We start from the raw sequence: 24,680 nt of genomic DNA on the forward strand, positions 1-24,680 counted from the left end.
ACCTGCAGTCTTCCCTGCACGTTATCTCCGTGTCCACAGCTACTAGTTGGCAGTAAGGCAACTACTGTTATCAGAGAATCAGAGATTAAGATGAGTTGGAGGGGACCCACAAGGATCATCCAGTCCAGCTCTCAGCCGTGCGCCGGACATCCCCAAGTGTCATGCCAGCCCCTCACGGGACATCCTCAAGAGTCACGCCATGTGCCTGAGAGCACCAAGCCTTGCTCTTGCAGCAAGAGCCCGCGCACAGGGCATCGGGGGGCAGCGGACCCGCAGGCGGCCGGGCCGGGCAGCGCGGGGCACGTGGGCGGCGGGCGCCCTCCTCCGCCGGGCCCATAAAGGCGGCGCGGCCGGCGGGGCAGGTTGTGGGGTTTGGGCCGTTCTGTCGGAGCCTTGCCCCGTTCGGGCAGCGCCCGAGCCCTGCGGCCCATGGAGATCCCCCTCAAGTCCCTGCCCGGCGGGCGGGCCGCCAGCGGGTGAGCGAAGCGGGCCGGGGTGGGCGCGGCGCCGAGCCCTCGGGTCAGCGCGCCCGGCGGGCAGCGGGGTCAGGGCGCTCCTTCGCCGGCGGCTGAGGGCGGGCGCGGGTCGAGCCCATCTCGCCGGCCGCGATAGCACCGGGAGAGCCGCTCGGGAGGGCGCTCCCGCCGCCGCGGACAGCGGGCGCAGGCGGGCAGCGGGCGCGGGTGCCGCGGCACACTCGTGTCTCGGGCTGCTGCACAAGGTAGGTCCTGCCCTCCGCCGGGGAGGCTGGCGGGGAGCGCAGAGGGGCAGCGGAGCGCTCTCCGTGTGTGCCCCGGCTGCCGCCGCTCCTCCCGCGGCAGCCGAGCGGGTGGTGCCGGTGTGAGCTCCGCACGGGAGGGCTTTTCCCTCCATTTCTGACAAGTGCAAGGCGACGCCGTCCTCTGGCAGAGTGCTGAGCTTAGTAGAGATCGGGAAAGTGCAGCTGGGGTTGCCCAGGCTCATACGTGGAATTCAACTCAATGCTTTTTGTTCGGTTTCTTTTTTCCCTTTTTTTCCCTCTCCTTCTTGCCCCCTTAGCACCCCATCAATCTCGTTAATACGTCTTCAAGATTCAGAGCTCAAGTAGATAAATGTTGCTGATTCGGAGCTCTGGTGGACAGTTAGTGTCACTACAGTAGCGATTTACTCATTAAAGAAAAAGTGACTGTGCTCACTTACCAAGCGCATCTTAGCCACTTGATTCAATGGTGCTTTTTCTGCTGGGTGAAGAGCTAAGTATTACAAGTGTATTTCGTAAGTAGGTAGCTGTAAATTGTAGTCCTTACTGTTGAAGCCTCTTTCTTGAGTGGAATGTTGAGCTCTAAAATGCCTCTCTACAAACAGCAGACTGTCCTACCAGCTACAGCACTGAAGCGTTGGTGACAGTGATGCAGCTGTTAGAATTGAGTTAGTAAGAGTTGTTATGTATGAGACACATGACACCTGGATATGCACCTAAGCATGCATAGTACAGATAGTCTTCATTCACAAAAAACTTGGTTGTGTCAGTGCTTCACAAAACATACTATGGAAATGTATTGAGTGGTGTTAATGACACTAGTGTGTTGGAATTTATTGTTTCATTGCTCTGTCTTGAGCTGGGTGCTTTGCTAGTTTTAGATTATTAGGCTAGGATGTAATTTTTAATCTATCCTAGAAATTAATGAATTGAAAAATAGTTGATGTATTTCACCTGTTACCCTGTTACTTGTTTCACCTGCTTAAGAAATGAATTATTTCTTAAATACTACACCAGAGAATGCCTGTTTTTTATTGGAAGAAAAAATTCAACAGTGATACAGGCTTGAATCTTGGATCTTCCTCTTAAGCCGAAAAAATGTGTTGCTTTCTTTGGTGGAATTTCCTGCTCATAGTTTCCACAGTTAATTAGTAAAGGGAGCTAAAGACATCAATGAAAATAATCCTTAGCAGTAAGTGAGAGTTGTGTAGATGTGGAATTGTTGTTATTAGTCAACATAAAGTCTTTGGAATAGCTGTAAGGTCTTGACACACAACTTTGGAGTAAACTATTATGTCTGTTATGATATTTATTTGAATATCAAAAAAATAGTGTTTGTTATAAAGTGTCCTGTTTGATTTTGTTTGGTTTGGAGTTGTTTGTGTTTTTTTTTTTTTCTTTTGTTTTTAAAGATTTGTCACTTCTGATATGCTTTTACGGGAAGCTTAGGGGAGGATTTTGCTGAAATCTTGGTGTGGTTCTTATGCCATACCTTCATGGTTTAAAATTTGACCAAATTTAGCTTAACCCTCTTTTGTTTCCTCTTTCTTTCTCGCCCCCTCCTATCACTTTCACTCTGGGTTACCTCTTGTTCACTGTGTACCCATACAAATGCTGCTGCCTGTGGAAGAGAAGCTCTGGTACAGGAGCAGTGATGTCTTTGGGTGTCAGTGCAGGATTAAAGTATGTATGTACCTGTTTCCTTAATCAATGCTCACAGCTATAACTATCACCTGCTCTTCTGTCAGGTGTGTTTGCATTTTTCAGTTTTTGTATCTTAGACATTCCTAAAGCTACTCCTGTGTGTTTTTACTATAATTTTAAATAGAGATGCTATCCACAGTTTCTTTTTCTTGGAAACTTCCCATGTTTTTCCTGCTTCAAAAACCACAATCATCCTGCCTCTCATCATCTTCATGAAAGATTGATTTAAGGCTGTGTAGGAAAGATAACTTTTGCGCTTTTAACATTAAAATAGATTTTTTGTTGTTTTCACTTCCTCTTCAGAGGAAACACCACAGTGTCAGCTTTACTGTGCTTTTTTAACTGTCATTTCTCTTCTTGTGGGATAGCTGGTTCTAGCAAATCAAGTGTGCTTTGTGATCTACAGTCTGAGCTTAAATACCTGTGCACCTCGGACAGGTGAGGATGCAATAAGTAAAAATGAAAAAGTATTCCAAGTATCTGAAAACTTGGAAATTAATGCTTTTGGTTTTGAGCCTCAGACAAAATGCTATCCTTTATAAAATTCAGAATATCAGGAATAATATTCTGATTGGTAAATGGGACTGATAATCAGCCAGTGTCAGGTATGATCCTTTTGACATGTTGTCGTGGTGAAGTCAGTCCATCAGCTCAGGTTCAACCCACTACGCATGTAAAGAGAGGGGAAAGAATTACAAGTTTGGTTCTGAACTGTGCTTGAAGTAGGAAAGTTCTGAAAATTTATGACACTGGAAAACAGGGTCAAAATGATTAGATGGGGAAAGTTTTTTCAATGTCCCATTCAACTGAGAAGGAGAAATGTAAGGTGATTTAGGACACCTACAACAACAGTCCTCTGTGCCTGGTCCTCTGATTTTTACACGCCCAGGTATTTAAATAAATAAATGCCTATGAATTTAGCCCTTAAAGCTGCATGTTCATAACAGAAGTGTGTATAAAGCTGCTCTGGTTTAATCTTTAGGACAGCTTTTTCTTCTGGTAGAATGTGGGTTACTCAGACAAATGTGTTAGCAGTGGTCCCCCTTTGTTTCAAATGGATTTTTAAGCGAGTAATAGCAAGTCTACATTTCTTTCTATTACAGACCCTCTTATTTAATGCCTGTTAATTATTTGTCTAAACGGTGTGTTTTAATGATCAGGTATGTTTGAATGATTTTTAATGATGTGATCACAGGGAAGTATTTTTGCATTTCAGTAAAATAACCCCAAAACTATTTTGGTCCTTTTATGTCATGTGGTGATCTGAGGTGAAACTGCAATGAGGAAATTGTCTGCCAAAGCATTCTGTTGGTTTCTAATTAATATGTTATTTATGACAGAAATATGATGACTCAGTCAGATTTAGATCTAAAAGAGACAGCTTTGAAAGAGGATTTGAAGTTTTACTTCATGAACCCATGTGAAAAATACAGAGCAAGACGTCAGATACCATGGAAACTGGCTTTGCAGATTTTGAAGATACTTATGGTTACTACACAGGTAATCCTTTGTTTTTACTCTTAAAGTAGCAATGATGTGCAAGAGAAACATGTCTGTGCTTCTGGGCCTTTGCCATCTCTGGATATTTGTTACTGGCTTGAACTTCCCATTTCAGTCCATAAAGAAGAAATACTATGAGAGGTGTTTCAAGGGGGAAGAATAACATAAATTACAAAAGCCTTCTGGAGGTTTTCGGGCAGTGTTTGACCAGGTTTTTTGCCATTTTTGACCTAATACTTTAAAGCAGATTACTCTTCCCACTAAATTCAGCACTGTCTTCAGGCTTGTTGTCACAGTACTGCTTCCTGTTACATTCTTAGGTTACAGTTTCACTGGACTGTTTCAAAAGTGATCTTTCCTTATCTCCAATCAGAAAATTGAAATTTGCATGTTCAATGTGAAGGTGATATGGTTTCTGATGATGATGGGATGCCTGGGCTACAGGAATTGGATGTGCCGCTTGCTGCCATCAAATAATGCATTTGAAAACTCGGGTATTGTTTGAGATACTACGTGGAGGCAAAGAAGAGGGTGTTTTTAAGCTGCACTGGAATCACAGTGCAGTTGGTTATTTTACACTCCGCTAATAGTGACTGCATGTGGAGGGAAGCAAAATGGGACACACATAAGTAGAAATTACTTTTTCTGAACTTTTGAAATGCAAGACTCTGACATCTGGCAGTTTGCAAGAACAGCTAAATATATGTGCTGAGTTGTGGGATCCCTGGTTTGTGTTTGAGTTGCCTGCTATGAATGAAATTAAGCACAACCCCAGCTTACACGTGCCTATGTTTAATTGCCTATGGTAGGTGCTGTGGCCCCACCTGGCTGGGGTCTGGCTGCTGCTGTGCTGTGCCCAGATCCTGACAGGCCTCTCTGCAGGCAGGAGTAGGATGCAGCGATTGGTCTGTCTAGGCAAAGCTACTAAAATATGGGATTTACACTAGTGGTGACACAATTGTGACCTGTACAGATAGAGCTGATGGGAACAGGGATTGTATCAAAGTGTGTGGGGGAAGGAGGTGGTGGGCAGTGTGAGCACAGTGTAAGCTGAAAGGAAGGGTTTTCCTGGCTTTCTTTACTGGCAGCTGCACCTCATATGTGGGTTGTTCCTCTTCCTTCAAAGACAGGACAGTAAACTTTGCATGTGAATGATGACACAAAATACAACTTCACATGTCTCTGAAAAGGTTCAGTACTGCCGTCTGTCCTAACCTACTGACTTCAGTTCTTGGGGATATCACTGAACATGTAATTTTTCTGTCTGCTGCCCCAGTCTCCCACTATCCTTTGTGTGCAGAAGGGGTGCTCTGCTGCTTGCTTTTCAAAGGCCACAAGATTTTTCAGGACTGCTGCTTGAGACTTTTCTTGTCAGCCCTTGGTTTTGCTCAGATGTCAGGCCTATAGCTGGGGCTTGGGGATGTCCTCCTGCTACTGCGCCTGTGAAGAAGCTCTTGCTGAAAAACCGATCAGTTTCTAGGCTCTGTTTGTGTTTTCCTTGGTTGTGGTGGTGGAAATGGGAACATCCACATGGCAGGGGAACACAAGTCTTCACTAGTAACTCTGCTGTCTGCTGTTTCTTCCTGTTATAGCCTCCTTAAACAGCACCTGGCTCAGGCAGGTGATGCTTTTTATTGCTGTAGGGTCCCACATAGGTTTGCTCTAATCCTGTGCCATGCTAGAGGTAGGAAAGGTGCAGGAATTTGACCATAGCAACAGCACAACCTGCTACGCCTGAAATGCTCTACTTTAAGTTAGCTTGTCTGCCATTTGCATCCTCCACAAAGGTTTTTGTGAGTTCCAGTTAGAGTTGTTGGTCCATGATGTGTAAAAGGTGCACATGATGTAGCTGTCTGTTCAGTGCTGCACTTTGATTTCTGTTTCTCTTACCCTGAATGTGATAAACTTGGCTTTGGTAGTCTTATGCCATTAGTTAACAGGTTCTCTGCTCCTGTCATAGCAGAGTTACAGCAACAGGCACCTGTGTGTTTTGTATTTACTGTAATTAGAAAGCTGTTTCCAAAATGCTGCTGCTTGACCACTGTTCAAAATTCAAATGTGTTACTTCTTTTCTCTTTTCAGCTTGTTTTTTTTGGCTTGAGTAACCAGCTGGTGGTCTCTTTCAAAGAGGAAAACACAATTGCTTTTAAACACCTCTTCCTGAAAGGCTATTCTGGAACTGATGAAGATGACTACAGCTGCAGTATATATACACAACAGGATGCATATGATAGCATTTTTTATGTTATTAATCAGGTAAGTGTGAGTGTGTGTTCATAACTGAGTTAAAGCTGAAGCTACAGATATAAACTTCTGCTAAGTTTCTGGTTTTCTGTTTCTATTTTTGGATTTCAGTCTGGTATTTCACTAAATCGGTGTAGGTGGGGTGTCCTGAAGTTTGTGTTGTAGCTGAATATTTCTCTTGGAGGTGAATCCAAACCAGAATTTTACTCAGGTAGTTCTTAATACCAAAATCCAGAAAACTTGAAAATTGCTCATCTTGCATGATCTGGAACTTTAGTTTAGGTCTTGGAAGACCTATGGGCCTGAATATACCTATGCATGGTATTAAAAAAAATTGTCCTTGCAGCTCTCCTGAATTCCAGCTTTGTAGTGAGTGCTGGAGGCCTCAAAATGGGGAATATGGTACTTCAGGAATGTAGGGGCATTCACCCTGGTTAGGGATGGTATTTTAGAGAACAGTCCCTTTACAATTTTCAGGAAAAAGTGAATAAATCTAGGATGAAATTTCGGTAAATGCTTTTGTATTTAACATTAATACCTTTGGAAGTCACGAGATGAAAGACTCTGGAATATGAAGTGTCTCTTGTGTTGGGAATGATTATAAGCCCAGAAATGATTAACAGTGGGTGAATAAAAACTGGCTTTAAACCACCTTTCATTTTCACTGGCCTTGGCACATGAGCTCTGGCACTGGGATTAAAGCAGTGTTGCCCTGCAGCTGTGCTCAGCAGCACCTGAGAGTTGCAGGGTTCTGAAGGGCCAAACCTCATTCTCAAACACCTACTTTTGGGGGCTTGCTGCTCTCCTGTCCTCTCCTGTAAGCTGCAGCAGAGCCACCAGCTGATCAAATGTGCTGGACTACACCCAAGACTCTCATTCCTGGCATTTTAAATGAATGGTGAAGTAGTTTTCTCGGTCTTTCTTCAAACTCTCAGTATTGCCACTGTTTCTGCAATAAACTGTGCTTGCTTTCTTTTTTTCTTTCCTTGCTTGCTTTGTTTCGCTTTCCTTCTTTTGTAGGCACTAAGGCTGAGGTGTTCCAGATACAGAACAGTAGAGAAATAGTAGCTTTATATCCTCAAGAATGAGCCATGCATCAGGAAAAGGTCTCTTCATAAAATGTCTGTGTGGTATAAATCATCTCCTTTAAAGAGATTTAAATTGTGAAATATGAGTTCTTTAGTGTCCTGTGGAGTTTCTGAGATTTTGATATCTCACATAAGAACTCAAAAAGCATGCCTTCAGGTGAACATTTTGACTACTGCTGCCTTTTTTTGTCTGTCTTTAGAGGGTGCCTTGTGGGAAGAGCCAATTTAGATGACTCCTAAGCTAAAAGCAAAGCATTTTTTTTATTTTGAGATGGGCAGCTAGAATACATGGGGTTTGGTGTTCTGTTTTGTGTTTTTGAAATGCATGATTGGGTGGGTGAAGTGGAAGGATATGACATTACAGAAAATAGTAATTGTGCACAGCAAAGCTGGAGTTGTAAAAATTGAATTTTAGCCTTTGTGTAATATACCACTGGGGATGTTTTAACACTTGGGGAAAAAAACCCAAAAAGACCAGAAAAATAAAAGCCCAAGCATACTTTTACACTTGGAAGAGTACACAGGTTTCCCCTGCTTCACTACTGGGTTCAAGCTGAAGTTTCTATTATGAAGCAGCTGTGTGAAGTTGTTACTCTTGTGCTCTGCCCTGTGGCAGAGGGTGTAGGACCAGGGTATTCTGCTGCCTGCTTTGTCTGAGGCTGCTTGGAAATTTATAAAACAGGAATTTTGCTTCTGCTGTTTCATAGTGTAGTTTGAAACTGGTGTGTGGGTAGCCCAGCCCCTTGTGCTGTGCTGTTAGGAGGGCAGAGCCTGCGAGCACACGTGGATGGGGCAGCAGCTGCTGCATGCAGTGATCTGGAGATGTCCTGGGTGGGATGAGCAGCTGTGACTAACTGCTGTTTCCACTCACTTGACCTGCCTTAGTCAGACGTGGCTTCCTTAGCTTACTCTGAGTTCAGATATTGTTCTGACAGGGTACAGAGGCCATGCTTTACTCCTGGGCTGTCTAAACTTGTTGCAAGCTTAGCTGTGCACTCAAAGTGGCACTGCAAGGCAGAGCTTTGGATAGAAGTGTGGTAGTTTCAGTGGCAGCTCCAGCTCTGGACATGGAGTGTGTGGTTGTTAGTGAGTGGTGGGATGTTGTGCCTCACAAGATGGGCTAGTGGCCATAATGCTCATAGGAAGGGGGAAACAGGATGACAATGAATAATGTATAATAAAGAAATCCACGTTGAAGGGGAAAAGGGACTAATCATTATCAAGGGCAGCTGATCAAATTTGTAAGGAATAGGAAACCTTGCCTGACTTTCCATGTTTATTTACTTCAGGCCCCCAAGAAAGCTAAGTGCTTTCTTGAGAGCAGACCACTGCTGTATGCTGCCCTGAGCTCTTTTGCTAGGTGAGGTAATGATGAAAACTAACAAATTATTATGTGTTTATGCCTTCTTCCCCAAAAGGCCATGGGTCTGTCTGGCTTCTCTTGGACAGTGTTAGCTGTTGGGAAACTGAGCTGGCAGGCAGCTGCCTTCATGGTTAGTCATTGAACTCAGCTTTTGAGGAGCCAAGGGCTACCAGAAGAGCTGTGCCCTGGGGGCTTGCCTCACTTGTGCAGGACTGGAAGGTGAGTCCAGGGACCAGAGGCTGTATCTTGCTTCCAGTAGACACCAAGGTTGTGTGGAAAGCAGGTCAGGAGAGGACTGGCCTGGAATGTAGCTCTTGATGTTGCTCTGGGCTGCTGGTCCATGTTTGGTCATTGCTTGGCTTGGCACAGCTTTATTTGCTTCCACTTTTAGTCCTTGCTTTCAAGCATATCTTGCGAATGAAGAAGGTGGCTTGTGCTGTATTTTGGAGTAAGTGGAAAAGGAAAGTACCTTCCTCACAGGCATGTTTTCAGCTGCTTCTGTGCTTGTGTAAAGCAGGCAGGTTAAGTTACTTTTGGAGGCTGCTCGAACTCTGTGTGTGTTCCCTGGTTTCTGTTATATAGTGAATGCATGGCTTCTCTCTTCTGTAGTCCCACAGGGAGCTGCTTTGCTTTTGATCTTGGTATGGATTTGATAAGAACCGTGACTTGGATCACATGTAAAGTGATCAAGTTTCAAGTGGTGTGAAAACCATCACCTTCATGAGGTGAAGATGTAAGATATCCCTGGGGGGTGTGTGGTTAGCAGCAATACTGCACTGAAGTCTCTGCCAGGCATCTAATTAACAGCTGTCTGACACGTGGGTGATCATTTGCAGGCAGCCCAGTAGGCACAGGGCTCCCAGTCACCCTGTCACCAGGATGCTGATCACTACTAATTAGTGGCCAGCCAGCCCTCTTGTCTGTAACTTGGGTGTGAAAGTAAAGGGTTTTTTTAAGTTTAAAAACCTGTATTGATACACATAACTTTGAGGATTCAATTTGCCGTCTAATGCAAAAAGGATTAGTTTCTCCAACTTCCACTTCTGTTTTTGTTTTAAAACTAGTACAGGCATTTAAAGAACATATCCCTGGGGACACTTGGTTATGAACATGAAGAATCAGGTTTAAAAATCTGTAAACAGCAGTACAAGAGAGGCACAATGCTTCCTTCCAATGATACACTGAACATAGATGTTTCTACTGAAACAGGTACAGTACTGTTGTACTTAAAACGTCTTGCTGTGGATTACTTAAATTCTAATTCTAAAGCTTAAAACCAGTAGCTTTTTGTGTGGCAATCACAGGAACATTACTGTGCTTCCTGCTTATTTCCCTGTCGGTTTTTAGTACCTGTCTAGAAATGACAGCTGTGATTATAAGAGGCTCTCTTCAACCACTGTCATTAGCAGGGTGTGAAGCTCTTTGTAGTTGATGCTGAGGTGGTGTTTTGTTGTTCTTTTTCTTAAATGCACTTCTTCCCCCTCTGTGCAGGAGGTTCAAATACAGAATTCTGGATGCTGGTCAGTACCTTCCTTGGGTGGGTGCCCTTACTGCCTCTCAGAGCTGAGTCCTGCTGCTAGCTGCTCAAGAATTAGTACACAAACCTGCTTCTGACCCCACTAGTTGGGCCTCTGAATAGGTTTGCTCAAAATTGATGTTTTGCTTGATTAGGACTTGCTATGCACATTGATTACCTCAGGTTAATCCTACTTCCAATGTGAAGTTTTTATGTTAGCATATTTTCTTCTTGTTTTTCCAGAATGTATCCTTTTAAAGCCAAAGGAACTAACTGGTAAAAAGGCAGAACTGAAGCTGAACTCTTCTTTTTTCAATCTTGAATTTTACAGGTAAAGCGATGGGGATTTTTAAATTATTTCATCTTGTCCTTTCATATTAATATGGTGGATTCTGATTTGTGCCATTTGTGTATATTTTTGTGGTATTTAAATATATTTGTATGCTTTTTGAAATATCCAGGCTTATACAGCTTGAAATCTCCTTCAAGCTGAAAGGCATTGCTCTACAGACAATCCATGCCCGAGAATTGCCTGACTGCTATGCATTTCAAAATACTGTGAGTGAGTATGGGCTGTGGCACTTCCAACACTGTATATGCAATGAGAGCTTAAGCTAAGGTGTAGGTGTCATCCTCCTATCTAGACTGCAAGGGAAACACAGTTGAGCACGGCCTTGTCCTTACCCCGCCTTCCCAAAGGCTGATGAAATGGTGTTGCCATGGCACAATGTTGTTTTATAACATATTCCGGTTGGTAACTTCATAACCCAAGAAGGGGATAAGGAATTGTTCTTCATCTAAAGATTAAATGTGAAGTTTGGCCTCTTGAATTACTGCTCGTTAGGCCATACATGTCGTCTTCTCAAATCATGTCTACACAGTCATTTATGGTGACAACTTTCTTAAAGCCTATCTGATCAACAACATTAATGCATGCTATGTCCAAAGCACTCAGCAGGATTTATTTTCTGGAATGAAATCTTGCTAGTCCTGTTTCTGACATAGCTCTGTATTTTCAGATAACTTTCAATAATAGAGCCCACAGTGGAAAAATCAAGATCTATTTTGATAGTGACACTGACATTCAGGAATGCAAAGACTGGCACATATTTAACTCTGGTAAGTATGGTGTGTTTGGATAACAGCAGTTATGCATCTCCCATTGCCTTCTCTGGTCTGTAACAGTCTGTCCAGCAAGACATTCCCCAGCCTGTTCATCCTTCTGCCCTTTAAACAATGCAACTTGCCTCATGCAATTCATTACATCTTGCTAATCAAGAGGTGAGAAATAATTCCTTTTGTGAGGGTGTTGTGAGATGACACGATCACCTCTGCATAACACTGTGTGTTAGCAGTGAGCTCTACCTGCAAGGATGATGAATGTTTCTTCCATAGATTTTTAATTGTGCTGCTCTGAGATGACTCAATTTAATCCACTAACAGTGGGTAAATTTCCAGCTGAAGCCTTCTACAGCTTTCAGGTTTTTTTTCAACTGATTGAAGCACACTATTTTTGAAAGTTGATTTTTTTTGTGTTGGTGTTTTTTTGTTTTTTTTTTTTGCCACTGCTGATAGATTAAATGATGTGTGTGAGCAAAGTTTGGCATCTGCCAGGCATTTCTAGTGTTAAGGCTTGGTCTGACAGCTCAGGAATGTGTACTAAAGGCCCCTTAAAGGAATAGTAGCTGTGTCAGCACTGTGCAACTGCTTATCCCATGTGTTGACTTGCTGTAAAGGACTGTGATGGAGCAATATTTTTCAGTGTGCTATGTAGTCTCTTGATTAATAAATATGTCAAGTGGCCTCCCTTATGCCCAGGTAAAGCCAGCTTTTCTCTGATGATTCCGTGTTGTACTGACATTAAAGTGGTAATTTGTAGGATATTCTGAATAACCTCAAAGTGCCTTGGCTTGCATCTCTGTCCGGTAATTTCTTGTGGCTGTCTTTCAACTCCCTGTTGCTGAGTAGTTTATTTTGCATCTAATAACCGGATGAGGGAGCATGCATAATTCAGTAATAAAGGTGTGCTGAAGGGCTATTGCAACAATTAAAAATGAGCACTGGCCTCTATTTCATATAGTTAAAAATGTATGTTATGGAAAAGATAGGGACAATTGATGTAAGGAAGCAAAGGAAGACACCTAATTTGCATTCGTGTGATGGCTTTTAAACTTGTGGATGAAAAGAAAACAGTACAGGAAGTCCAACAAGTTTCTTATTGCAGACTAAGGTGAGAATTTTTTTTTTTTGATTTAATGGTGTTGATACAGACCAAATCTGCATTTCTTTTGCCTCCCTTAATTATAACACTGTGGAAGTACTGATGAACAGGTAAAAAGGAGGATACCTGTATTATACTGATTTTTGAGTTTATTTTGAAGAACTTGAACATGCTTTTCATTCTTGTGGCTTGATGTAATTCTCTGCCTAGCTGTGTTCAAGACATGCTTACAGGAAGAATATAGTTTATAAACCCATCTGTTTATGGGATGAGAGTATTCGAGCACAAATTGTTACAAAATGTCACATAACTTGCATTAAAAGAGATGTGCAAAGACTAACCTTACTGCATTTCCTTGACTCTTTACAGTTCTCCAGAAAAACACTCAGTATATTCTAGTCTTTGATGGATTTGTCATATTAAGTTGCTTGGCTTCTCTCATCCTCTGCACACGCTCCATCATTCTTGCCTGGAGACTACAGAAGGTAGGCACAGTGCTCATGACCTTAATGCTTATTTGGTCTCTGCCTTCTTTGCTGCTGGTCTTGTGAAGGGGGACCTCTTGAAACATGGAGTATTAAACTGAGTAAATCTGTTGCGAGATGTCCCTCTCTTACTGTTATCTCCAGAAAGGAAGCGTAGGTATCTTGGTGAACTGAATTGCTAACTGAATGGGTTTTATTTCTGTTTGTGTAGTGCTGGAATAGGAAGTATTTTGTTGTATCTCTCAAAGGCAGAAGGAGGAGACATTTTTTTTCCCCAGGATTTTAGACAGAAAGACTTCTGAGTCTTTGTACTGCAAACAGGCAATGTGTCCTACACCTCCAAACTACAAATTCTTTCTTCCCTGGCTTCAGAGCAGAATTCCCATAGAGGTCTAGTCATAAATTAATGCCTCAATGAACATCCCTCAAAGCCAGCTCTAACTGGAGAAAATGTAAAGCATAGCAAATAGTCTAACTCTGGCTGTCTTTTTGGTAAGCATGTGGCTCATGAGTTAGAAGAAGAGTCCAGGGTAGGTAGGATATGAAAACACAGATACTTGTTTATCTTGGTCAATATATCCTTTTTATAGCTTGGAAACAAAACCAAGAGTGAAAAGGACATGATTCAACAGAGGCATTGTCAAACTGCTCTCAGAAATGGGCACATCACATTTATTCATGAGCAAAAAGAGCAAGTGAAAGCAGATGGGCAGTGTTGGGCATAGAGGTGATATTGTTTACTCTATTGGAAATGAGAGTTCTTGCCCTGTAGTTGTATTTGAGTTTTTTCACTTCTTTAGTTGGGTGGCCTTGCTCTGTTAGAGGTGGATAGAACCTATGGTAAAGAGGGTAACAGGCCATGGTTAGGCTAGTGGGGATTGGTTATGAAGTCAGGTGTTCTGTGGAAAGTTCATTTCCACTGGCCTAAATCCATCTTAATTTTTTTTCCTATTTATTTCTGTTGCTATTGAGAATTAGCTTTAAACTACTATTCCAGCAAATACTATAGGAAAAGGGGGTGTGTGAGACTTGAATATTGCCACGTTTTTCATCTAAGGTCACCTGAAACTAAATGTCTGAATGCTTGTCAATAGAGATTTGTGACTTTCTTCTTGGAGAAATACAAGCGCCGTGTTAGTTATGCTGACCGCCTGGAGTTCCTAAATGGGTGGTATGTCCTGGTAATTATCAGTGATGTGATGACAATCATTGGGTCAATCCTAAAAATGGAAATAAAAGCCAAGGTAAGATTTTCATACTTCAGCTAAAATACCAATCTTGCTACAACCATGTGTAGTGTGCTTTAACTTGGGGACAAGTGGAAGTGAGCTATAATAGTGAGTAGTCATCTGTTTGCTTTTTTTAGTCCATTTCCTAGTGCTAGTTCATCTAATAACTGCTTTCAGTCACTCTTGCCCAAAGTGTTTCAGTAAGACCATGTAAGCTATTTAAACATCTTATTTTTACAGTTCTAAGACCCCTAATCCCTGGTGTGGGACCTGCAAGTTGACAGTTCCTAATGGAAGGACCCAACAATTTGAGTTGTTAGCTCTGTAAGAACTAGCAGCACATAGAGTACAGGGAAACCAGGAGTCATCCCTCTGAATGAAGCAGGGGTCTCAATGGCCCCTAATACTGCAAACACAGCTGTCTCAGCTTGCTTTCCTGGCAGGCATAGGCACAGACAGTGTCATCTGCTCATCCTTGACCTCCCTGCCTGGGCTTGCTGGAATCAATGTGCTTTGTCCAGCTGGCAGCTCTTCAGGAGGCATTTGGGGTTGCTTTGGTGGGTTTTTTTCTAGTTTGTTTTTTTTAATCTTCAATAGATGTATGTCAACAATTCATGTGTTCACAAAACTCTGTGTTCTGGGAAAAGCAGAGTGGGTAGGGTGCTGCTCCTGCTTCATGTGTACTGAGGCTCAAAGGGCAGATCCCAGAGTGGCCTTCAGAAGAAGCACTTGGGAATCGCTGGCTGTAGGATGAAGTGGGGATTGAGGGTAGGAAAACATGAGCTAGATGGCTCTCTTGTGCTTACTGCAACCAGCTCTAGCCTTCTAAAGTGCAGGTAGATTTGGTTGTAAACTTCACTGTAGTAAAAACAATGTTCACGTTCTGAACTGCTGGCAGACAACCTGTTCAGAGATGTAAATGCATGTAAGCATGGAAAGGGCTGTGGCCCCAAGGCTCACTTTTCATGTAAATGATGGCTCATATTTTTTTAAATAGTGAATGAGAGCTTCTTTGCCTAACAGCATACAGTAGCCTTCTTTTTAGATAAAAATTTAGTTATTCAATCTAATTTTGAAACTGTTGTATCCAAACTAAGAGCTTTTGTTCTTCCAGACTTTGCACTTCATGCAAAATTTCAAGAATATCAGCATAGATGTACTTCATTCGCAGCACTGTCGTGTTTGAGTGATCTCAGTAAATACTGCAGTTCGCATTGATCTGATTTTTGTGATGTAGCAACCGGCTTTCAGTATTGGACTGCCTTGCTTTGTTTGTTTGAACTGCTGGAACTTGAATGGCTGTCAAGCTGACATACCTACTGCTTTGTAACTTGACCACCTGCTCTGTTTGGATCCCTCAGAACCTCACAAGTTATGATGTCTGCAGCATTTTACTTGGAACATCAACTTTGTTTGTCTGGGTTGGAGTCATCAGATACCTGGGATATTTTCAAACCTACAATGTAAGGAGGGAATCAGATGTCTAACAACTAAAGCATATATATACACGTCAGTTTTTTTCCAGATCTCTAATTTTTTGCCTTTTTCCCCTTTTTCTTTGCTCCACTCTGACTTGTAGGTGCTCATTTTAACTATGCAGGCGTCGTTGCCAAAAGTGCTGAGGTTTTGTTGTTGTGCTGGGATGATCTATCTTGGCTATACTTTCTGTGGTTGGATTGTCCTGGGACCTTATCATGAAAAGGTACATCAGCAGTATCACTCCTTCTGTGGTGTAATGATGGGAATACCTCTGTGTGTGTGTATAGCTCCTAGTCAAAACAACAGAAATGTGTCTTCAATGAAAATGTCTGTTTAAAAGTGGTAATGTGAATTTGGGAGTTTCTCGTTCCATCTGTATCTCCTTCTACCTACTCCTTTTAACAAAATAACTGTTCTTGCTTTAGCTGTGCTGTGCTTGAAGTCAGGGTGATCTCCCGCACCAGGCAGTGCTTGCGGTGAGGGGATGGTTTATCCGGGCCACATGCATTGGTCTGTGTCTCTTCCGCCCTCTTCTGGCAATCCCAGCTCAATTGGGTTGAAGAGGCACTAAATAGTTCACTGTAACTTTTAATTTTTTTTTTTTTTTGGAATCTCCTTGGCTCTGGCTTTGTTTTTCCAAATCTTTCCCGTGCCATGTAACTTCAGTTCCTAAATTGTGATTCATAAAGGGGTGGATGAATGCTTGCCTTGTTTGCTTTGCTTCCTGTGTGGGGGCGTGTTGTGGGTTTGTTTGTTTTCTTAAGGTTGTATCAAAGTGTGTGCCTGGTATGTCTTGTCTGAAACCTGGGTGCAGGAGTAAGGCTTTGTGTATTCTAGAACACAAGCCAAGACAACCTAAAGCTTGTTTGCTTGTCCTCTTGGCAGATGCTCTATGTGACAGTTTGAACAGAGGCAGATTCCTGTTGTGACAAATTCTGAATGTCCATTAATGACTAACAAATGTGTAATTTCTCATTCTTGATCTCTGGTTGCACACAGTGTATATGTAACAGAGACATGCTGCAGTGCTTGATTCAGCTTCTTCTGCCCCCAGAGCTCAGATTGCTCTAACTTACTTAGGTTCTCTCCTTTGAGTAATGTAGGTATTCAGTCTGCATATGTTCCAAGTTGATGACAATGCATTTCTCTGTGGGATTCTGGATGCAGGGGGATCCTTTGGCACACTAGAGGCTCAATTGTTTATAATAGGCACAGCATAATTACTTTTGTAACTTCCCTGCAACAAGTACGTTATCTGAGCCAAAGGAAGGGTAGTCAACAACATGCTTATCTATGAAGATGCTACCTCTTGCCTAAATATCATACATCAATGTCAAGGAAAGCAGCTGTAGCTGTGGAGGATTCCTGTTCCTGCCAGTTCCCCAGTGTCCCACGGGAAGGCAATGTGGCACTGTGCAAGGCAGGCCAGCCCAGGGTTGGCTTCCCAGGGCTCTCCAGCCTCCCGAGCCATCCTGCTAAGAAATGGAAAGAGCCTTCCCTGATGTGCAGAAACACTGGAGAGCTCCTTATGCTCAAAAATACGGAAATACATCCTCTCCTATAGTCAGAGAGAGGCAGTGGGTATCCTGCATTTTGTGCTATGTCAGTCCAGGGGCCTCCAGGTGAGCAGTCCTTTGCAGGTCTTTCTCTGTCAGTGCTTAGAAGTTACCTGTGCCATGACCCCTTTCTTCCCAGAAAATGTGCTGCTGAGTTTCACAATGGCTTTAGAATTCAGTAATAATAAAATAAGCCATAGGTGTAAACTGGACCTGCTGCTCCTGTGCACCAATATATTCTCCTTACAAGCATATGCCTCTTGACATCTTGTTTTGGGGCCACAACTGTGTTAGTTCATTGATAATGCACAATGTTTTAATGTGGCTATTAATTCATATTGCCCAGTAAATTATAGTTAACAAATCCAGTTATTGGGAAGGGTAGAGCAAAAGGGCGAAGTGGGCTTACCTGGTAGCTGAATGGAGTTTAGCCTCAGGACACATTCCATCTTGGGGAGATAGAGTTTGAATTTAAGAGAATGTTCTTGAAATGAAATACGATTTTTGTGCAGGGTGTGTTCGCAGCTTCATAATACAGCTGTAGCTTGTACTTACAGCTCAGAGAGGGCTTTCTGAGTGACAGATTGTTAATTCAGTTTAGATCATTTGAGTTCTGAAGGCTATATGCTAACTCTGGCCCCTTAACACAGTATTGATTTATTACCCATAGTCCAGTAATGCTGCAGAGCTGCGAAGCAGAGGATGTGGATTGTGTTCCCAGCATACTACCACTAATTTAGTATATAGATTCTGTGAAATCACTTTAGCTGTGCTTTGGGAAATGGAATTATACTTTTCTGCAGGTTCAAAATTGCTTATAATTCAGTAACTTTCTGTGGTGGTCAGTTATTGACTGTTTTGCCTGTTGAACATCACAAATTTTATTTCTTGATAATAAATATTCTGATGTCTACACATCCTGCTTAGTTAATATGATATTTCTGCATGGTTCTGTTACTGACATGTATATTTTGGTCTGAATGTACAGGAAAGTGTGGTAACATTTGATTGCTTGGGTTACCTTTTTTGTCTCCTTTGAATAAAACTCGAACTTTGTGTTTTGATTGATCTTCACCTTTTACTAATAATTTGTATTCATTTTCTAGTTTGAAGATCTGAACACGGTGGCTGAATGTCTGTTTTCTTTGGTCAATGGTGATGATATGTTTGCAACATTTGCTCAAATCCAGCAGAAGAGTTCGCTGGTGTGGATGTTCAGCCGATTATACCTTTACTCCTTCATTAGTCTGTTTATATACATGATCCTCAGCCTTTTTATTGCACTCATTACTGACTCCTATGACACCATAAAGGTAAAGCATTTGTTTTCTGTTACACTTCTAATCAGTTTTGTATTCATTCTTGTTAATTGCTCAACACCATACCATCTACTCTAGGTTCCAGTGTGTGATGAGATTATTAAAATCTTTTCATTTAGTCTGTGAAAAAATTGGAAGGATGACTGAGTTTGCTGACATCTCAGAGACTTGCCTTTGGCAGGAGTTTGGAAAGGCTCAAGCAGATAACTCTGAAGTCATTTAGGTGTCCAGGCCTCCTTAATGTGCTGCTTGGAAATGTGTGGTTAAAAGGAAATATCTTCTGAAAGATGCACTACTTCTCACTCAGTTTAAAATTGTGCCATCCATTTCCAGTATGGACCGTCTGAAAGTGAACCTAAGTTTTCAGTAATTACTTTCTGTTCTTGACCTCAAGTGCTCTCTGCCCTTCGTGTTCCTGGTAGCCTCGGTGACCAGTGGGAAGGCAATGTGGGTCACACCCTTCAGCTCTCATCTCACTCTTGTCTTGGTGTCAGAAACAGGCCAGCAGAATGAGGCTGGTCTGACATGAACTACAACTTCCAGACTAAGCAAGAGCTTCACTTTTGAAGCACACCAAAATATAACTTAATTGTGCTCCTGAGTTTACTGGAAGGTCTGACCTGCAAAATGGTGTTTTACTGTTGCTCTTCCCTCTGAGCATTTTACACAGATCAATTGAGAGCTGTTTCAGTATGCTGAACTGTTTTTTCATAGCATTTCTTCAGCATGGCAATGTTGAATAGCCACACTGGGGCCCTTCAAATCCAGCATTAGAGTTCTTAGGGAAAAGGAGTCCAGGGCACTCAATGAGCACAGCAGCTCACTGTGAACAAGGGAGAATCAGTGCCATTATGGCCTGAGATCACTTGCTTGGCCTTATGGGCAACAAAAAAGACATAAGAGAATCTGTGAACAATGTGAATTTTCCATCACTTACACTGTTGGTGGAACAAAGCAAGCTATGTAGTGTTTCTAGGATGGAAATGGTTTTTTTCCTTCCTACAGCAATATTGAACATATGAACCAAATAGTCCGGTTTTACTGTCACACTCTAGAGGAAATTTTAGAATGTTTCATGCCCACTAACTTCTCATGCGTTGTAAATTAAATACTTTTTCTTTCAGAAATACCAACAAAGTGGTTTTCCAGTAACAGATTTACACGAATTTCTAAAAGACCATAGTAGCACTGGCTACAGAAAAGACAGAACTTTTCCATTCATCTGCTGCTGCAGGAGGTTAGTAGAGTGTTTTTAAAGAGTGTTTTCCTGAGAAGTACAACACTTAGCTTCTCACTGCAAAATGCTGCTTCACAAATGCTGAAGAATCCGGAAGTCAGCCTGTGTAATATTTGGATGCTGTTGTTCCTCCTGTACTTTACTTCAAGTTAGATCTTTAGTCAGCTGCTGATGCAAAGGCAGCAATTCTGAGCTTAAACATGTTTTAATTCTCTTCATTCTCTTATGAAAACTACTATGCAGAAGCTGTTGGGAGGACTGTGGAGTACAGCATGAAACTACCACAGGTTCTGGAGCAAACTAAGTCTCTGCTTCTTAGGATTTTGCAAGTTGTTTGTTTCTAAATAGCTTTGCTACTAAGCTTGGAGTAGTAGCAGAAAGCAAGAGGGCGATTCAGCCTGAGGTTGGTGCATAATCCCAAGGTATGCTGTGTCTGAGGCAAACACTTTGAATACCATCTGCCAGAATGCTGGAAACACGCTGGTAAATGTCTTGTAGACACTGTGGCAGTGGTCCTTTTTAAGGCGGTGGTGAGAGATGAACATCTCACCTGGTGCTTGCTGCTCTGAGAGCTTATTCTTTGAATTCTGTTTCTGAAATGAAATAACACACCTCTGAGGCCCTGTTTGAGACAGGAGGGATCTTGTCACTGTCCCTAGGCAGTCCAGGATAATCCATTCATGTGCACAGAATGGCTGTGGGCACTGTGCAAGGAAGCCAGGCTATGGGAGAAGGAACAGACCAAAATGTGAACACTTAATCACAGCTGGTGTAACAAAGCCTCTTTTAGCAGTAGGATGGTTGTCTACTTATGTACCAATGCTTTTGTGAAACACAGCTTTACACCCTGGCAGAGGGGAACCCCACAGCCAAAAAGGAGCATGTGAGATGATGATGGGCAGGTATCCCAGCGGTTCCTGGGGGCATGTGAGAGCCAACTAGTTAACAAGAGCTCCAGCCAGGTCCAGCTTCAGGTTTCACCGGCAAGTCATTGTGCAGAATAAGAGATTTTTGTGCCCTTGAGCATAATAAATATACACTGTAAAATGCTATGCAGTACTGAGTGCACAAGCCTGGTAGATGGAGTGAAAATCCAGAGCTTTTGCTGCTGTAGCAGTTTTTGCATCATTGTCTAGTGCAGATGTTAGAGTTGTATACTGAAATGGGAGAGCAGAGAACAGAAGGATCAAAACTCAACTTGTATGGGTAAATGCTCCTTATTGCATTTCTTACTGAATGGAGAATTGTGAATTTTTTCTTTGCAGACAAGAGAGTGATGACAACTTGATACTTATTAATTGATGGCTGCACATTGAAATTCACCACTGATATATGCAAAGGAAGCATAGCAGTATGGAGAAGGATAATTCTCCAAATTGCAGTGGAACCCACCATCTGGATCTGCCTCATGAACAGACTAGTCTTAGCTAATTAAGCTTTTGGGGGAAGAAAACTATTAATGTGATGTCAGCTGGCTGACCAACAGGAGAGCCCAGCAGCTGTGTCTGAAGGAGAGCTGTGAAGAACTCTGTATTCTTGCCTCAAGTTTCATCATGTTAGAGAAGACTGATCCTTGAGCATTTTCTGTAGGAGCTCTGTTTGCTGATAACCTTGTGGAGGAAGGAAAATGGTGGTGAATCAACTGTTGTTAATAAGAAAAAATTATATGAAAATAATTTTTAAAAATATCCCGTGTTTAAAAAGTATTAAATAAAAGGAAGTCAAGAAGGGAGGAGTTTTTCACTTAAAGTGATGCATCCAGCCTGTCATTTCTGCTTGGTACATTTTATTTATTTGAATTAAATTTATGATAAACTAAAAAGCTGCACAAAAGTGGAAAATAATTGCTGTTCTCCCTCTTGTATATCATTTTAACACAAATCACTTATAGGTCACAGTCTTTTCTTTAACAGCTTTACTGAAAAGCAATTTGTTATCCTTTTTTTTGGCTGTCTTTTCTGTTAAACGCACAATATTGATTTGTACTGTGTCCAGATTAAACTTGCTGCTTTAGCTGTAGTTAGATACTTTTTTTGCATGGTTGGAAACTTTCATGGTAAGCATTACCTGAAGACTGCTGAAAAGATTTCTTTTTTTTTTTGGTGGTGCTATAGTGTTGTATTGTCATAATCCAGAGGACAAATTCAGGCAAAAACGGTGCCATGGAGCTTTGCTTCTATTTCAAGCACATGTGAATTGGAAAAAAATATGTAACAACTGAGTCTTGTAGCTGCTTTGTTCAGGTGACTTTCTAGCTGTCTTTGGGATGGTCAACTATAAAGATTGTATTTTCCCCTTGCCTCTTTATAAGCTTTTTTTGATGAGAACAGAGGACTTTGGGGAACTTAAAAGCACTTCCAGGATAGTAGTGCATAGATGTTAATCAGGTACTTCTGGAAACTTTCAGGAGTGCTGACTGCTCCTGGGGTGAGTATACTATTATATTAGATGCTGCACTTTTGTCTCTCCCCTGTTTGCTCTCTAAAATGCCACTCTTCAGCAGATGATGTCAGTGTGTTGGCTAGGAGTTGGTCTTGCTGTGTGTTAACTACTAATGGTGTTCTCTGTAAGTTCTAGCTTGTTAATGTTTCAAATGGCAAAGGCAATTCAAAATGCTGCCCTGGTATGAGTGAGATGAGTGGCAGCTTTTCCTTTTTTTTTGCTGTTTTGTTCTAATCTCCTGCCTGGTGTTTACCTTCATAACAATTAAACTTTTTCTGTTGTTAGTGAAAGTGAATGCCATTTTGTCTTGCTTAGGCTGCAGCTAAGTGTCTAGAACAGAATTTTGGTGTCAGTATTTCGATGCATCCAGGCTCTGCACATTTTAATGCTTCTATTGCTGAAATATATTTGGGACAGAGAATATTTTTCCCATCCCAGTCTAAACAATGTGTTGCTGTGGCCTAATCTCACTACAGCTTGTGGCTGTAACTGAAATTGCTACCAATAACCAAGACTTGGTGCTCTTAGCAAAGATTTTCTGTAATTGTCTTTTCATTAATCGTGTGATCTAGAACAGAGAATTACTGTCTTCCACTGTTGGCAGAGGAGTTGGCTTTTCTCCTAGTGCTTATCTGCAAGACTTGTTTGGGTCAATGTTAGCCTTTTGGTGTATTCTCTGGGGCCCTGGGTAATCAAAAAATCTTCTGCAGACCGCAGAATTATCAGCATAAACTGATTGCCAAGGTCCCCCTGTCTCTTACAGTGTGCTATCTACTTGGTTATGTACAAGACGCTGGAGTTTTCTGAGTTTCCTGCTATTTTACTAGTTGGCTTTCTGGAGTGCCTCTTTCTAAATCAAACAGTTCCATCATGTCTGAAAATGAATTGTGTTCTCCTTGCTGCTTTGTTCTTGGCTTTCCTTCCCCCCTGCCATGTGGTCCTGGGAGAGGGGCCCTGAGGGGACAGACACGGGGTTTCCCTGCCCCTGGTCAGCCTCGTTCCACATTGGTTGTTTTGTGTTCCCCTGAGCGGGCAGGGACCCTCGGGTCCTGTGATTGCCTCAGTTCCTCTGCAGAGCCCTGGCTATGTGGCTGGAGAAATAAACATCTCTGAAAATATCTATCAAGAATCTGTCCACATGTATTTCTTTCCCACGGGCCTCCTTGTTTGATACATCGTGTTACAGAATCCCCACTGTAACAAATGGTGGACAATGTGGGCAGAACGATCCCCCATCCCTAAGGACAGAAAATTCGTGAGTAAAAACCACTCTAGATCTCTCTCTTCTCACCTTGGTTTGGATATTCTCTCTGGACTATGGAAGAATTGTGGGAAATGTGGCTCTCTGAACCACAGAAAGAAATGTATCTAGAAGTTAAAGGAATCCTTGAACAACGAAACAAGAAAGTATTTGTTCTGAGAGATCTACAACATTTTTTAAACTGGGTTTTCAAAAATTTCTTATATATTTCTCGAGACTTACTTTTTGATATTGATCCTCCTGGAACTAGTCTCTGGTGTTTTTGGTACGAGATCTGGGATGAGATAGGGGATCAGACAAAACATGCACTAGTGACAGAACCTCTCTGTGGATTCCTTGTAATCAGTGAAGCTCTTCAGGAGCGTTTGTATGGTCTCCTTACCCCTAGAGCAGAGGATGGCCGTAATCCCCTGGCCGAGGCCACGCGGCCGCCATCCCGGGAGCACATGACTGCAGCCGTGCCAGTGGAGATGCCTGTGCTGGATGCGCCCGGCCCCCTCGGGAGCGCGCGCCTCATCACGGACCACATCCCTGTCTTGGGGTCCTCGGCCGTGAGTGAGGGAGCGATGCTGCGGGTGCCACGGGTGCCGTGGGTGATGTGCAGCAAAGAGGTGGGCCCCCAAGAGCAGCCAGGAATCGGGGGTCAGCATGGAAGCCCGCTCTGAGCACACGGCTCGGAGAGCCCTGCGGAGGGGGAAGCGGCGGTTTCCACAGCGACATGAGAAGCCGCGCAGCGCCGAGCCAAGCCAGAACGGTGCTGCACCCAAAGGAGCGTGGAGTTTGCGGAGTGGAACCGCTCACAGGGCACGGAGCCAGCGGTGATGGCAACGCGGGGCCGCGCAGAGCCCAGACACGCCGGAGCAGCGCCGCTCGGAAAGCGAGGAGCAGCCACAACGCAGGGGCCCGGCCGAGACATCGGAGCCGGCGAGGCAGCGGCCACGCGGGACCAGCAGCCAGGATGAACACGCAAGCACATGATAGGAGGAGTTGTAGCCACGAAAGTCACAGGAACTGTGAAATGGTACAATGTCAAAAACAACTATGGATTTATAACACGAGATGATAGAGGGGGAGATCTATTCATCAACAGAACTGCCATTAAAAGGAATAACCCTAAAAATTACCTGCAAAGTGTAGGAGATGGGGAGGTTGTACAATTTGATATAGAAGGAGGAAAGAAGGGTTTTCAAGCAGCAAATGTTACTGGGCCTGGAGGTATTCCAGTCAAAGGCAGCCGTTATGCACGAAATTATAAACAATATCCATCCCAGCAGCTTCCCTACCCACAACCTACTTT

General features: G+C 42.8%; 1 protein-coding gene across 1 annotated transcript; it reads left to right on the forward strand.

Moving 5' to 3' along the window:
* Positions 1-429: 429 nt before the first annotated feature.
* On the forward strand, positions 430-20,982 carry MCOLN2 (mucolipin TRP cation channel 2; the record flags this gene model as incomplete). The annotated part of the gene is made up of 14 exons (XM_082287355.1): positions 430-476; positions 3,784-3,943; positions 6,026-6,199; positions 9,703-9,847; positions 10,398-10,485; positions 10,616-10,712; positions 11,174-11,273; positions 12,745-12,860; positions 13,955-14,104; positions 15,451-15,552; positions 15,669-15,791; positions 18,231-18,437; positions 19,568-19,680; positions 20,946-20,982. The coding sequence occupies 14 exons, from the start codon at positions 430-432 to the stop codon at positions 20,980-20,982; spliced, it is 1,659 nt and encodes a 552-aa protein (XP_082143481.1).
* Between the last annotated feature and the right edge of the window lie 3,698 nt (positions 20,983-24,680).

This window comes from Coloeus monedula (genome assembly GCF_965178545.1).
Source record: "Coloeus monedula genome assembly, chromosome: 9".
NCBI classification, from domain to species: domain Eukaryota; kingdom Metazoa; phylum Chordata; class Aves; order Passeriformes; family Corvidae; genus Coloeus; species Coloeus monedula.